A 15,398-nucleotide genomic window follows, 5' to 3' on the forward strand; every position below is an offset into this window, starting at 1 on the left:
TTGATATTCAGCTTGCGTCACAAACCGACCGAGCGATCGCGTCATGCTCCCGCCCCCCGCTCGCTGTGGCGCGCCGACGGAGGGATCTCAGATTCGGGATCAATTAAGGGGGCGGCTATCTCCTGAGATCGTCCCGATCTTCCGCTACTCCGCAACCGAAACCAAAACCGCTCTGTCGTTGCTCGCGGCAGTCGTCACAGAATTATCGAGAGCAACTAAGCGAACTCTTTCGAAGTGATCTACCGCTGCTCAAGAAGTGGTTTCATTGCGATACTTCATGATCTCACCTCAAGAGGGGGTTTTCGCTGGTTCAGGGCGATCAGCAGCTAGACGCGTCGCTTAGGTGACTGCGTACAAACGTCAGTATTTCCACGAGATTTAATTGCGCTTCTGACTGGTGCCATGCAGAACACGACACCCCAATGCACATGGCGTGCGTCCGCCTCGAGCGTGTTTGGCCGGTGCTTTCACTTACTTTGAGTTAGTTCGTCTTTCTCGACACCGTCACGCGCCATTTGATCGTGGATGGTTTCTGTCACGGCTTACGTTGCCGGACGGATAGAGGGACCTTTCAATGTAAGAATGTTCACATTCTGGATTTAAACTACTTAGTTCTAACAACGGATTTGCGTGGGACATAATTCCGGACGTAAAACCCAAGGCTTTCCCACACCCTTCGTTCTTCTCTAGCCACCATATTTTCGGGCCGTTATGCTCAGTTATTCCCATGCTCGAGGTGTGATCTCATTGGCAAACTAACTCATGCATCTCAACTCCCGCAACCAAGGCGCTACACAACAACCCGCAGGCAAGTGCGTCGATTTTGCTGCCAGTGCAGTCCAGCTGAACAGTTTTCGATACTAGCCGTGCTGTACAGTTCTCACCCCGTATCGTTTGATGCCGCCTGCAGGCACCCGAGGTCAAACGAACGAACGACTTCCACCAGGGGCGTCAGACACGAATCAGAAGGTCCCTCAGAACAATAGTGACCTGCCCGAGAGTCGCGCGTTGCTGCGGACACCGCGATCAAAGTTCTCACCCCTCTGAGAAGGCTCCAGGGTGTGTTCTCTTTGTGGCTTACTCGCGTGGAGGAGCACGGGTACCGTTTCCAGCCGACTCGGTGTAACGACCTTCTCTATCTCCGCGACGCACTTCCATGCTCGTTATCAGCTGGTTGACTGATCGCACATTCTTTGCCGGCCGTTGCGGCACATTATCATTATCTCCTGTGGATATGAGGTCGTTTCATATGTATGGTTCGCTATCAGCGATAATAAATCGTTCATCATAGATTCTAGTAGCAAGTCGCTGATATCGACATGGGTGAAATCTCTCCCATTTTATTGTATTTTATTGGAAGGGCGCTCGGGGCCCTGTCATGTGATAGCGTAGCGCCCACAGACTACATCATTGCAGTCCGCCTGCCTTCGGAGACTTCTCCCTGGCTTCCGCATGGTATAATCCAGAGCCGTCCTGCGAACGGGGACGCTTTCTTTTCCCACCCCACCATGACCTCGAAGGATTGGCAGAAACTGTGCGCAGAGCGCAAGGAGAAGCAACTGCAATCTATCCCGAAGGAATGGCTTATTGAGACCCCGCCCGAGAGTCAGGCGAATGTCCTGGACGTACCAAAGACTTGTGGTTTATTGACAGAGCGTGAGCTGGAGATAACCAATACGACTGACGTCGACACTTTGCTCGGAAAGCTCGCTACCAGCCAATGGTCGGCTGTGGAAGTCACCACGGCATTTTACAAGCGTGCGATCGTTGCGCAGCAAGTGGTGAGTTGATTCCATCTCCGGTCTAAACTCGGTCTCCCAGTAATCTAATTTTGGACATACCAGACAAACTGCCTGACTGAAATATTCATCGAGAAAGCGCTTGCGCGAGCCAAAGAGGTCGATGAGTACCTGCAGCAGACCGGCAAGACCATCGGGCCCCTGCATGGTCTCCCAATCTCCCTCAAGGACCAATTCTGCATCAAGGGAATGGATACCATTATGGGTAGGTTCCTCAGTGTGGCATCGGATTCGAGGGGCTCACAGGTTTTGCATGGAGGTTATGCTGGGTGGATAAACAAGCCCGCCAAGAAGGATTGCGTTCTGGTCGAGATCCTGTACGACGTCGGCGCGATCCCTTTCGTGCGGACCAACGTGCCGCAGACGCTGTTGGTGCGCTCGCTTGGTGCTGCCCTCCTGTTTCAGGCTCACGTGTGCCTCGCAGTGGGGCGAGACCTACAATCACGTCTTCGGACAGACGACGAATCCGATTAACCGGTACATGACCCCCGGTGGCTCCAGCGGCGGTGAAGGGGCCCTGGTCGCCATGCGCGGCAGCCCACTCGGCGTTGGCACCGACATTGGCGGGTGCGTTGCTTCGCTCGCTGCCTCTACTCACGGGTTAATGATAGACACCCAGATCTGTGCGCATCCCCAGTGCATTTTGTGGCTTATACGGCTTCCGGCCGAGCTACGAACGCCTGCCGTATCAGGGTGCCGTGAACGCCCAGGTCGGGCAGGAGAGCATTTCGTCTGTGCTCGGCCCGATGACAAACGCACCCTCCGGCGTGCGCCGCTTCACGAAGGCCATCATTGACGCGAAACCATGGAACCGCGACCCGCTCGCGGTGCGCAAGCCATGGAATGGCCGCGAGTATGAGCTCGAGGAGCACGGACATGGCCTAGGCATGTGTATCGCCATCATGTGGGACAACGATGTCGTGAAGCCCCACCCGCCGCTTATCCGCGCGATGGAGATAACAAAAGCGGCGTTGGAGGCCGCAGGGCACAAAGGTAATTATTTTCGTCCTGCTGACATGCACTTTGGCTGAATGCTAAACAGTAATTGACTGGATTCCGCACCGCCACATGGAAATTTATGTGAACACGGTAAGCTAGTCACCGTGCCACAGGTCATTTGACTGAAGCGCAGTGCAGGAGCGCATCTTTGCGGCAGACGGCGGACATGACTATCGGACTGATTGTGAGCTGTCGGGCGAGCCGCTGATCCAGACCATGAGCCCCACAGAGGACGCACACGAGTATGCCCTGGATCAACCGCTGGCCAAGACTGTCATTGGGAAGCCAGTCCTCATTTCCGCATACGATGTAAGCAGTCCCCTTCTATATTTACCTGAGATTGCCTCTCACACCATGGAAAAGCTCTGGCAGCTCCACAGAGAGAAGCGTGAGCTGCGTAAATCCTTTTTGGATTACTGGGAGGCGACAAAGGCCACGACTGAGACCGGCCGCCCAGTGGATGCGATAATTAGCCCGGTGGCGGCGTATACCGCCTGCCCGCACGGTTGCAACTCGTATGTCTACTCTATTCCCTTCTCTCACGGACCCATGGGGATATACCAGTCCGAACTGTGTCTTCGGCGAGAGAAGCCCGCGGGTCGCGCCTACTCAATGACAAATTGGAGCTTACCGGTGCCTGTCCAGCGATGCATTCTACACGACCCTGTGCAACTCGCTCGACCTCACGACATATACGTTCCCTGTTACGTTCGCGGACAAGGAGCTCGACAAGAAGGCGCCACCTCACGAGTTCAGGAACCATGAGGACGAAGCGATATACCACCTATGTAAGTATATCGTGTTCAATGCACGGTGTACAAGGCTAACTCGGCCGCATAGACGATCCCGAACTGTTCCACGGCCTCCCTGTCTGTCTGCAACTCACCGGGCGCACACTAGAGGAGGAGGGCGTCATTGGCATGACCGAGGTTGTAGACCGGGCTTTGAAGGCATACAAATCCATGTAATAGTAAATACTACAGAATCCTGGAGTATAACAGTTGTAGTAACAAAATGCACAAATACAAACATGCACCGTACTACAGCTAATGCTCATAATACGCCACTAATAGTACAGCAAAAAACAAGAAGCACAGCCAAGATACAGAACTGAGCGGACGCGGTCAAGGGCCAAGAATGAAACACTTCCTATAGGACTTCTAACCATTTCTTATGAATCATGAATCGGATGTAGAAACCTCCGGTAACAGTCTTCGTGACACCACCCGTCACCGCACATGCCTTGATCTCACATAGCGTCCGGAATGCGACGTCGAATGGGAAGCGTGACCAATGAATACCGGCTACCTCGTAATCGTGAAGGTAGGCGTATGAGGCCATGTATCGAAGGAGCTCCTGGTCGCTCTGCTCGTAGAAACCTTGGTTGCGCAATTCAGTCAGGAGTGACCGATAATCCTTGGAACTGTTACGGAGGCGGTCCTGCCGCTCCTGGATCGGAAGGTGAGAAATCCTGCTGCCTTCCAACCACGTTATTCGCTTCTCCTTCACGCCCTTCATGATGGCTTCTGCGAGTTCATCTAGACGGTCACCTTTGGACTCCAGTAACTTCTGTAAATCCTCGACGATGCCCATCGTGAGTTCTTCCTTCCGGCCTTGGTCAGCCTCTTCAAATCCTGATGTCCGGCTCAGGTGGGCGCTAATGACCGCCGCGAGATTGCTCGTGCGACCTTTTCTCAGCTCCCGAGATCGAGTCGCGCGCTCCTGGAGCTCGTTCCACGGCTTAACAAGGTCGGCATCCGGTGTCACGTAACTTGCTGCTCGAAGCCGTTCGTTGATCACGTCTTCCAATCGGCCTTTTTCTACCTCCAAAAACTCCCTCAGCCCGTCCATGACGAATTTCCTGGATGCCTTCTTGGGAATCCACACCTGAGGCACCTTCAACTTTGGAGAGATGATCTCTCGTTTCCATGCTGGCTTCCCTTGGGCTTCGTAGTGCTTCTTGTCCTTGCCCCACTGTTCGGCCTTGACCGTGACACCGGTTTTGGAACCATCAAGAACAGCACAAAATCTGAGAACATCGTCATTAGCATCGTGGGAAATCCATGTGCAATTAAATACTGACAGATATGCCAGGCGGATGGCTTCTGTCGAGCCGTACCCGTGCTGGTATACGGCATTTTCCCAAAAAGTGGAGTATTTTCCCACGAGAGAAGTGTTCTGCAGTGGACCGAGCAACACGCGTTGTAACTCGAAGATTCGTTGCTTCCGGGGCGCAGTGTCAGGTACTCTCCGTAGGAATGACTCAACAGACTCGGTGTTCTTCTCGAGGCCGAGCTCAACAGATTTCGGGGGCGTCGCGAATGCCGGATCGGCGGGCTGGAAGCCGTCGACGAGCTCTGGATTCCAGAAGACTTGAACGCGATCGCCGTCGTAGTCGCCTTCGGTAAGCATAAATCAACATATTGAAGCCAGTAGCGATAAAAATTACACGCACCGCCACCGAGCATGCTTAGCAGATGTCTATCCAAGAGCTGCGTCTGGACACGATGCCCTTTGGTCGAGACAACAACAAGATCCTTGTAGCCACGTAGCTCACGGCGATTCACTGCTTTGACCTATATATATATAAAGTTGCAAGGGACCCGCTATAAAATTATGTGCATATAAATACCTTCTGTACGTCCGATGGAACTTTGCATGGGTGCCTGGTGATCTATACGCAGATGAGTCGACCCTCTGCACATATATCGATAGAACAATGACACACCAGTACGTCACCGACGATGACATCGGCCTCGGTCTTGCCATCGGCGCTCAATAGAGGCGCAGAAGACTCCACGTAGATCTCGCCAGCCTCTAGCACACCCGTCGGATCTGGGAAGATTGCTTTTGATTAGTGCTACACGTCATGAGGATCAGCAATGGTCGACAGACCTGGGACAGCCCATGCAGAACAGGACATAGGTACATTGACGCGGTACTTGCTGAATGACGTCGTGTTTGCTTTCTTTACGACCTCTTTCAATTTGGCCCTCAGTACCGGTAAACAGTCAGGACTAAATCCGGCGTCGAGGAGTTCCATGCAGGTCTCCTCAAGTGAGGATGGACAGCCGCTGATCGGGTCAGGCCACCAAGCACTCGAGGTCTCGGCCATGGCCTCCACCTCTTCGCCTTCGCGGATGTCGTCGGTGTTGTCGTCGTCAAAAACCCAGCCATGAGCACGCGCGAGGTCCGGACGCTCTCGTGCAAGCCTCGCAGAGACTACACCGCCTTCTTTCGACAAGTTATACCAGAGTGTGAAAAAATCGGTCTTGTGCGACCAGGTCGTCAAGCCGTCGACCTTCTCCTGCAAACCCGTCTTGCTGAGGTCCTTGATGACGCCCAGACTGACGCCATTCTCGGCGAAGTTAATAATCGTTTCTGTCGAGAGCGATGCAGGGTATGAAAGGTGGGCGGCGCGCAGAAAGTCGAGCGTGAATAGGGCCGGGTCTCCGCTGTTAGGTGGATACTTAATTTTAAGCTGAGACGCTCGTATCCAAACTTCGGGACGGCCTTCCTTCGAAGCCTGGAAGTGTTCGGGGTGTTGGAGGAGAAGCCCCTGCATTATGGTATCAGCATTCCTGTACTCACGTCTTCAATGCAAGTCAGGGAGGTACTCGCCTTAGCCCCATTGAGCCGCATCTGTACCGCAAGAGGAACTGTCCTCCAATGGAACTGATGTTGCAGAGCGCGGAAAAAGTCATAGTTCGCCAGACCACAGCCATCTGTCATGGTCAAATCGGCAGGAGCTTTGCCTTCCCCCTTGTATCCTTCCGAGACTTCCGAACGCGCTGCTTCAGCATGTACATCCAACAGAATGATAGCTGCGGCGTACCTATATCGGGAATGTGATGAAGATGCGTCGGATCAATTCGAATACCAGGAATCGATGTCGATAGGCCAAGGCTCAAACGAGCACTCCATTTGGCCATGGTCTATGGTGAACAACGTCGATACTGCCCCGGAAGCTCATCAGAGTACGTGCAACTTACTTGTTCCGAATTAAGCTGCAAGGGGTTGTACCAATTTATGAACTCGAGGAAGTCCTGACCAGAGCACCAGCTCTGATATTTTGTGGTTCGGTCGGCCTGTGCATTCTTGCTATTTAGCTCCTCCACGGTTTCGTTCGTCATGATGAGTTGCACAGCGTGCTCTTTGACGTTGAAAGCTCGAAACACATGGCCTCCGATGACGAAGGGTCGAAGAAAGAGTCTTCGTAGAACCTCGCCGTGCCCGTGAACGGCGTTCTTGTTCATGCGGACCCGTACGACGGAATGAGAACCGAACCGACGAGTGATCTGATCTGAGGTCCCTAGGCAGGCACGCTCAAGCTGCAAACGAGGTACGAATTCTGGGGCCGGACCCTTGCTCTTAACCTTCTGGAATGTAAGTCTTATGCCATAATGAATTTTGCCACCAAACCAGTTGTTATCTTGCGGGTCGGAGAGGTAGAATGGGCTGCCTTTTGCCAAACGCATGACTTCTCGCTCACGATCGGATTCGACCCATGGATCCTAATGCATAAGTCTGTAGATGCTCGTCATGAAATATAAACACTCTTCACCTTAGCACCCTTCTCAAGAGAGAAGGCGGACTCGAAATCTGCCTTCCCGTCGGATGGCTGCTTCTTCGCGAGTACTGCAATGCCTTCCGCATCGCTTTTCTCAGCGAGCGCAACCATTCCCTCGTAGCCTATGATATCCCATATCATATTCCCGGCGTTTTGCTGGCGTGCAATCTCCCATTGAATGGCGTAGCCCGCTTGGTGTACGACTTTACGGTACTCTCCTGGGTCAGACTGAGAGAGAGAACGTGTCACAGTAAGCGAGATACAGGACTGCCAGAGACAGTAAACACCCACAATGATGAAAGGGCCATCATCGGTATCAAAGACGGCTACGTCGGATACAGACTTTCGCATCTTTGGAGAGGCTGCATTAATGTCTTCAACATCTGCTTTGCGTTTTTGACCCCGTGTGTCTGGCTGTGATGCGAGCTCAGGTGTCGTCAACGGGGTCACATCGGCAGCCTGGAGCCTCTCAGCCTCGTCAGCGACCCGGCGAAGATCGCTCTCATCGCAGAGTGGGTCGAAGGTCTTCCACATGACAGCTGAACTATCGCTCGCCTGCACCCATATTTAATCCATTGTGATCAATGAACGGTGGGCGCATAAACGCTGATTCACTCACGGAAACGGAATCTGACGAGGCAGATCGGCGAAGACGACCGGGCGAGCTTGGAGGAGGCATATTTTGGGCACCAGCGGTGACCGAAGCGTATACTAGCTGCAGGACTACGTGATGATGACTATAGAAACCAAGCTGTTATTCTTTTCTGCGCCATTCACAGTCAGCGGCCACGCCGTGCACGAGCCCGCTACACCACGAGATACGGGGAACTCGACCAGCCAAATATGGGCGCCTTGCACTTTGCACTTGTCCACATCCGCGTCCAATGTCCAAACGGAAACAGAAGGACCCTGAGCTAGACGGCGATGACAGCGAAGTGGTGAGCAATGTGCCGGGCAGGCATAGAGATATCTCTCTGACTTCGGTGTTCAACCCAGTAGAGCCTTGTCGATGTCGACTTCGATTTCTTTGACCCAAATCCGGAGGTGGACTACCTCGCCATGATGCGTCTTGCGAACCAGCTGTTCCAGGCCGACGCAGAGCAACTCAAAGTACACGACCTGACAGATCTTATTCTGTCGCAGCAGAGAGTAGGGACTACCATAAAATGTGACGGAAAGGAGAGCGACCCCTACGCGGTCTTGACAGTCCTGAATCTTCATAAGCACCAGGTATGTTACTTCATTGCGCACATACGGTGAAAAAAGATACATACTTGACTCTTAGGGCAGGCCCTCAGTCAGAGCCATCACCGATTACGCCCTCAAAGGTTCCGCGCCGAATCGCGAGTTCCATGCGGCCCTGCAAGAGCTCCTTGGACCAGCCGGCCTCCAGTCTGCAAACCACGTAGGCTTGGTGTTCTCCGAACGCCTCATCAACATGCCTGTGCAGCTCATGCCGCCTACGTATCGCATGCTCGAGGAGGAGCTTCGGTGGGCAGCGGAGGACGCGAGTACTTCCATTCATGATGTACGCACGCACAGCTGACGCGTGCATAGAATGAGCCCTTCCGGTTCTCGCACTACCTCTTCATCTCTCAGACGTACCGGCCCTCATCGGAGGAAGTTGCAGAGCTCGAAGCCAGCGCGTTCCGTTCCAAGCGTCAGAAACCTGTGCCTAAACCAAGGCAGAACGGTATAGTCCCTATGCACCCAGAGGACGAAGAAATCGCCCAGGTACGCGACTCCGCAGCCTTGAAATACCATGCTCATCATGTTTCCGTAGTTCGCTTCGCATGTGATAGACTTCTCTTATACCAATACGCAACCCCGCGATAGCGAGTCCTTTGGTCTTGACACATCCCTCAGGATGATGCTCGTGCCTGCTGACCGGTTTCCCCAGATAGTACAGGCGATCGCGGAAGCGTATCCCGTACCGTCGTAGCTATAGACACAGCTGCAGATCCTCCAAATGTCACACTAAACAAAATACTGATGAAATACCGAAGAACTAATACAGGCGACAGCGGCGGCAATACTACCGCGTGATACCCATCTTGAGCAGCGCGCCGACGATTTCGACGTCCCCCCATCGCGACGTGCCTGGCTCCGCCACCGCCTTCTTATTCTGTATGTACTCCAGCGTGTTGCGGAAGTGTCTCGTGATCATATCGGGGGTCTGTACGCCTTCGAGCAGCCCAGGTGGCGCGCGCTGCGTTGGATGCACGTCGGGCGAAGAGATGCTGTCGATGCTCGAGGTGATCAGCTCGACGAGGCTGTTCACGAACTTGGGCGTCACCTGTGCGCACTGTTAGCCAAGAGTATCGTTGAGACATCTACCACATACCGCTGGCGCGCCGCGGTCCAAGTAGTACAGATACTTGTCCAGCGTGTCGCAATACAACTGGATGGTAACGATCTCCTCCGTTGCAGAGTTCGCGATGCGGAGCGCCTTCTGCAAGCACTCGAGCACACGCTTGCTGTCCTGGTGCGGGTACTGCAACTAGTCAGCTCTCAGACGTCGTGGGCCACCAATATTTGCACTTACCGCTTTTGGGCTCTCCGAGTCGTCATCTTTCGCACCCGCAGCCGGTTTTTCTGTAGGCTCCTTCGCCGGCGGCTCGTCCTCGGGTGGGATCTCCTGCCACCACAGGTGGCTCGCGAGATTGACCACCGTCGCCTGATGCGGCTTCTTGAGTAATCGCGCGCCGTGCAGAGCCGCCTTAGTGATCAGCGTGTCGTAATTGTCCTCGCCGAACACACGCGCGCCCTGGAGTGTGCCGATGATGAGCGTGATAGCCTGCAGCTGCGCCCGGCTCTCCGAGATACTGTCTTCGTAGACGGTAAACGCCTGTACGTACAGGTCATACGTCAGGTCCTCGAAGCCGCACTCGTCCGAAATCTGCGCAGCGAGGAGGAAGAGGCGCAGGGCTATTGAGGGCGCTTCGACCGTTGTCGCAAGGATATTTGTGATCTGACGCACAAATTTGAGTATCGACTGCGCCTTCGTTTGCCACTCGTCCTCCTACCCCCAAATGAGCTTCTGATAACGCTAATGAGTCGACACAAGACTCACAAGGTGCTCTCGGTTTTTGTATCTCCGGACCAGCTTGACCGCGGAGGTAATGAGGGCGGGGTATGTGTACCGCATACGCTCGCCACCAGTCTCGAAGTGTCTTCGCGCGGTTTGCAAAATCTTGGTACGGCGAAATTCAAAAAAGGGTTTAAGCTACAGTAAAAACAGGGCGTACCTCGAACTGCACATCCAAAGAGTCTGCCCGGAAAAGATGCACCATCCGTGCGATCCATCCCTGCTCTTCCGCCATCTCTTCCTTTTCGTGCAGATAAGTGCCTCCTCTTCGCTCGCGTCCCGATATCTGGGACGCAAGCGACGTTGAGCTGACTGTACCGTCTTGTTGATCCCGTATAAGTACATGGCATAGTTCCAGAATTCCATTCACATCCCCAGGGGCTTCAATAATAGTTTCGTTCTTGAGGACAGATGAGATGAGAGCATGGGAGAGCGAGCGACGGGTACTGAACGGCTGCAGGGTAAGAAGAGGGGCGTATCGTTCGAGAGCAAGAAGAGTGAGCACAGATTGATAGGAATTGATCGGTGCAAGCAGTAGCGCTGCCAAGTTAGCTGTAGTCTGTGAAGAATGCAAATCGGGGCTGCGGTAGATAAGTATGCGTTACGGATAAATGTGGTGTGCACAAACCTAGTCGCGAATTCTTGAATTTTCTCCTGAGCGAACCCGAGAACCTGGTCGACGTATTCAAGTCGGTCAGGGTAGCAGCTCACTGAAAGATTTGTGATGGAGACTAGCAGAGCTGTTATATCCTGGATGGAAAGATCTGGTCGAGCCTACCACCAGGTTAATATATCACCGATTTCTACGAAGTAACCTCAACACATACCTTGATCAGCTCTACGACCTGGTGCCAGAAAATTTCAAAGAGCTTGACATTTTCAGGAATACCGCGGAACTTTCTAACAGGTGAAATCTCGCGCTCCTTGCCCTTGTCAACCTTCTCTGGTGGCGTTTCCTCCGTAGATCCATTGGTCGTAGGCTCCTCCGTGGTCGTCGCTAGTTTTTCCACTACGGGACTTTGTGGTGTAGATCCCCAGCCTACGGAGGCATCGTGAACAGCTGGAGCCTCTGTTTCATGCGCGCCATTGACAACCTCACTCTGCCTGAGGCGGGCGTTGACCTTCTCTGCCAATCGCTTAGCTGCGGCTTCCTCCTGGCGCTTCATCTCTTCAGGATCTTCGTTCTCGGCTTCACGTGCAGCGTAGGCAGCCAAACGGTCAATGAGCGCGATCACGATTTGTTTGATGTTGACCTTCGGGTGTAGCTGCGCGGTGGCAGACAGGAATTGGCCGAGTGTATGTAGATGGAACTCGTCCGTGAAGACCTGTGGTGATCACTTAGTGTTCATCAAGTAACACGCGCGTGACAGGCACACCTGAATTACCACCTCCATCAAGTACTCCTGCGCAATGACGTCTTTGCAGCTCACGACCTGCTGCAGAATGCTGGGTAGAATGTTCTTCTGATACATCTCGAGATCCACGCCGTCGAGCTGGCTCAGACGAACGAGGTTGGTGCCTACGAGGATCCTGAGGTCCTTGCGCTCCATTTCACGCTTCTCCCGGTCGCGCGAATGGCCTTGGTGTTGTAAGCGCACCCAGAGCTTGTTCATCTCGATGAAGTTCGTCAGCACGAACGAAATGGAGTCTTGCAAGTTGCCTTGTGGTCTAAAATACTTTAGCAATGAGCGCAGGAGCCTGCGGGCAGACATACCCTGGGTCGTCCCCGACAGGCAAATGGTCCCTCGTCTGACCGCTGAGATAATGGCGCAGAAAAAGACCGCGAATGGGGTGCAGCACCCCGCGCGACATTTCCATCATATCCTTCATAATCTCCTTCACAGGCGCGTCGGCGATGGACATGTACACGGAACCAACGGTTACCATAAGGTATAGTCGCGGGACAATATTGCCGGCATATTGTACAAGCTCGTAGAGGTCGGCGAGGTGATGGCGGCCTTGTGTGTGGGCCTCGGATAAATAGTTGGATAAGTGACGAAGAGCATCAAATACAGCCATGTCTGCGTCTCAATTAGTCGGAGCATACGCGGCGACTAAGGGGGACACTCACACAGCTCGTAGTACTGTTTTGGAGACAGGGACGAGGTTCGTAACTCTGCGAGCATGAGGCTCGCGGCTTTCAACGCATCCATGAGCTGGTCAAGTTCCTGGAGAGCGTGAGGAATATGCTTAACGCGACCATCCCCGGCGAATGTGCAGCGACTGTACTGCGTACCAGATACCGGCGCATTTGCTGAACCTGAATCTTGACTGTGCTCAAGGACTCGCTGAGTAGTTTTCCCTCCTCCACGGGCAGCGGCGGCCCTGTCGCGGGAGCAGCCATGTCTGTCGTCGAGCTGAAGGAGATGACGAAAGTCGAGGTTTAGATTACACTGCGCTTGCGGACCGTGTTGCGCAGGAGCTCTAGACGCTCAGTTAATAACACCAGACTTACTCAAGAGATTCACACGGTAAGAACAACCCAATAGCCACGATAAAGAGTAGAGAATTCTCCGCGTTCCAGAACAGCATGAAAAGTACAGTCGTACAGATTAATTTACTTCCTAAAGATCGATCAGCAGTGCCTCTCTTTCTGGTTCTACGGGTGTAGGCGGAGTGTAAGTCTGGTATCCCTGCGGCGGTGCTGTGGGCACGATGGGGAAGTTTGGTAGCTGCTGAGGCACCGCGGCCTGTTGCAATTGCTGTAGCTGCTGCGGTGAATGAGACACGGTCTTCGCTCGCGAAAGATACTGCGCCTGAGGGTTTGCCTGCTGCGAGGGGTGGTAGGCGGAAACAGTGTTGTGACGAACTAGCGGAGTCTGAGACGGCGGGGAGGTTGCAGGAGGTTGCATCGACGAGGTAAATACGGGCGTCTGGGGAGCGGTTTGGTACTGTTGCTGAGAAGGAGGTGGTGATTGGACGGTAGCAGGAGCGGGAATTGCAGGAGGGGCTTCGGCCGGAGGTGCGTACCCTTGATACTGTGGGATGGACACTGATGTAGGTGATGCAACACCATAAGACGACGATTGCTGGTTGTATTGCGCGTATTCCAAAGGTGTAGCCTGCTGCGGAGGGGCTCCATATGCGGTGGACTGACCGGCAGCCACGCCGTTAGATTGTCTCTCAGGGCCCGCGTAATATGACACTTGGGCCGTTTGGGCCTGTGGCGACGCTGCCGCCGCTTGAGCAGGAATTGACCACTGGCCGTACGTTGATTGAGCCTGGTACTGCGGGGAATATGGCGCCGGAGTAGGTTGTGTACTGGCTGCCCTCCATGGTGGGTGTGTCACCTGCGCAGTGAGAAGCTTGTCGTATAGCTTAACCGCTTCGGAGAGTTTGTCGTGCATCTCAGACAAGAGCTCTGCCAATGCCGCGTTAAGCTTGAACACGTACACTAAGGACACAAGTACTCACGTTCTTTCCGCCCTGTGTCGCTGAGACTCATAGCAACCTTTGGCCGAAGCGCGTTCGCCTTGTCGTATAGCTCCGATACCGCCGGGTACCTCGACAAATCCCTACCGCCCTGTTGTTGCAGCTGCTCTACCGTCTGACTGAACGTCAGAATAGCATCTTCCTCGAGAGGTTCCAGGTCATAGCTCGGCAAGGTAGGTACGGTGGGTCTTGGCGTGGCGGAGTTTGGAGGGTATGATTGGGCATAGCCGGATCCCGAGCTGTAGTTGAAGCCTGCATGTTCGGTTCGTGGAGTCTCAATGCTAAGAGGGGCACTAGGCTTCGGAGCACTAGCTTCACGAAGACTTGCCTCGATGGCAGCACGCAATTCCGGATCATCTTCCTCGTCGGCACGAGACTGAGACACTGCACTTGGATATGAGCTGCGATCCACGATGGGCGGTTCTGACGTTTGCCATGACGATGCTGAAGGAACATATCCAGGACGCTTCAAACCCGACGCGCCGACTTCTTCCAATGATAGCTGAATGGCACGCTGCAGTTCGGAATCGTACATATCTCTCGCAGAACGATGCCGGGTAGCAGAGACGCTTTGTGACGGCCGATGGCTCCTGCGTAGATTAGCACGCCGAAGCGTATATAATGACGAGGCAATGGCTTACTTATGTTTCTTTGTCAGCTTGGCATGGCAGCCATCGCACACCCGGACCTCCTGCGTGATACCGAAGTGAGGGAGCGGCATGGTTTTTGACGAGCACGCCTGATCGAACACCTGTCCGCAGTTGCGACAATGGTGCTTGCGATTGGTGAAGGTAAAAGCTGTTCGACATCGCAAGCACACGTCCGAGTCAATCCATTCGGGTGCAGTCTGAGTATCGACCATAGCTGCACTGGTCAAGGCCGGGTCTCGTGGCGGAAAGTTGAATCCTGTTGCTCATCAGCAAAAGCGGCGGTGCAGAAGCGCTTACACTTACCTTCATGCTGTAAGGTCTTATAAACCTCTCCAACGTAGCTGAGATTTGCTCGTCCTTCGAACGCGGTGGCCCAGTTCTGGATAAAGCGCAGAATCTTATTCTTGACGTCATGGTTCAGTGCGGGTATCTTGAGTATTGAGACGAGATTATCCATGAACTCGCGCGACGCAACCTCGACAAGGAACGGGTCTCCACCGTTCTTCACACACGTATCTGTAAGCTGGGGGCGCTGATATGAGTACGCACACGGTCCGGGGTATCGGGTACCACGTACACCCAGAGCGAGCAGCTGCACATTCGGATTCTTGTGATTCAACCTGCGCTTCATTGCACGCATTGCATCCTTGGGGGCTACAGACTTTGACCGAATCTGGTCAGAAATTTCAAGGTTGAGTGCGATGTCCTCAGAGCCTGAGGGTAATAACTCGGAGGTCGCCTTGTCTGCGCACGCCGTTAGCCGTATCCACCAGCAGAGAGAGGCCAACATACCAACTGCATCGTCGAGCTGGGACGTTCCCCACAGTAATGTGCTAAAATATGAAGTCATGATAGTTGTA

At 53.8% G+C, this 15,398-nt stretch overlaps 5 protein-coding genes across 5 annotated transcripts; 1 reads left to right on the forward strand and 4 right to left on the reverse strand.

Annotated features, from left to right (window-relative positions):
• Positions 1-1,334: 1,334 nt before the first annotated feature.
• On the forward strand, positions 1,335-4,839 carry PHACADRAFT_203717 (uncharacterized protein). The gene is made up of 10 exons (XM_007389930.1): positions 1,335-1,781; positions 1,845-2,004; positions 2,059-2,171; positions 2,224-2,366; positions 2,419-2,792; positions 2,842-2,888; positions 2,937-3,107; positions 3,162-3,313; positions 3,444-3,586; positions 3,639-4,839. The coding sequence occupies exons 1-10, from the start codon at positions 1,509-1,511 to the stop codon at positions 3,764-3,766; spliced, it is 1,704 nt and encodes a 567-aa protein (XP_007389992.1). The 5' UTR covers positions 1,335-1,508; the 3' UTR covers positions 3,767-4,839.
• PHACADRAFT_82474 (uncharacterized protein) lies at positions 4,722-7,719 on the reverse strand (the record flags this gene model as incomplete). The annotated part of the gene is made up of 10 exons (XM_007389931.1): positions 4,722-4,827; positions 4,882-5,197; positions 5,254-5,374; positions 5,431-5,472; positions 5,527-5,633; positions 5,694-5,777; positions 6,416-6,577; positions 6,634-6,733; positions 6,791-7,312; positions 7,363-7,719. Coding segments are annotated over 10 exons (1,917 nt in total), but the record flags the coding sequence as incomplete, so codon positions are not given.
• Positions 7,720-8,288: 569 nt separating this feature from the next.
• On the reverse strand, positions 8,289-12,745 carry PHACADRAFT_246546 (uncharacterized protein). The gene is made up of 14 exons (XM_007389932.1): positions 12,693-12,745; positions 12,528-12,624; positions 12,171-12,477; positions 11,833-12,124; positions 11,284-11,781; positions 11,085-11,230; positions 10,617-11,037; positions 10,442-10,561; positions 9,914-10,390; positions 9,713-9,862; positions 8,926-9,664; positions 8,654-8,875; positions 8,368-8,598; positions 8,289-8,306 (listed from the first exon to the last, which is right to left on the reverse strand). The coding sequence occupies exons 1-11, from the start codon at positions 12,705-12,707 to the stop codon at positions 9,404-9,406; spliced, it is 2,784 nt and encodes a 927-aa protein (XP_007389994.1). The 5' UTR covers positions 12,708-12,745; the 3' UTR covers positions 8,289-8,306; positions 8,368-8,598; positions 8,654-8,875; positions 8,926-9,403.
• A 199-nt stretch (positions 12,746-12,944) lies between these two features.
• On the reverse strand, positions 12,945-13,833 carry PHACADRAFT_246548 (uncharacterized protein). The gene has a single exon (XM_007389933.1). The coding sequence runs from the start codon at positions 13,801-13,803 to the stop codon at positions 13,021-13,023; it is 783 nt and encodes a 260-aa protein (XP_007389995.1). The 5' UTR covers positions 13,804-13,833; the 3' UTR covers positions 12,945-13,020.
• A 17-nt stretch (positions 13,834-13,850) lies between these two features.
• Positions 13,851-15,388, reverse strand: PHACADRAFT_84579 (uncharacterized protein; the record flags this gene model as incomplete). The annotated part of the gene is made up of 5 exons (XM_007389934.1): positions 13,851-14,478; positions 14,530-14,794; positions 14,842-15,061; positions 15,116-15,282; positions 15,331-15,388. The coding sequence occupies 5 exons, from the start codon at positions 15,386-15,388 to the stop codon at positions 13,851-13,853; spliced, it is 1,338 nt and encodes a 445-aa protein (XP_007389996.1).
• Between the last annotated feature and the right edge of the window lie 10 nt (positions 15,389-15,398).

This window comes from Phanerochaete carnosa (assembly GCF_000300595.1).
Source record: "Phanerochaete carnosa HHB-10118-sp unplaced genomic scaffold PHACAscaffold_1, whole genome shotgun sequence".
In the NCBI taxonomy this organism is placed as follows: Eukaryota; Fungi; Basidiomycota; class Agaricomycetes; order Polyporales; family Phanerochaetaceae; genus Phanerochaete; species Phanerochaete carnosa.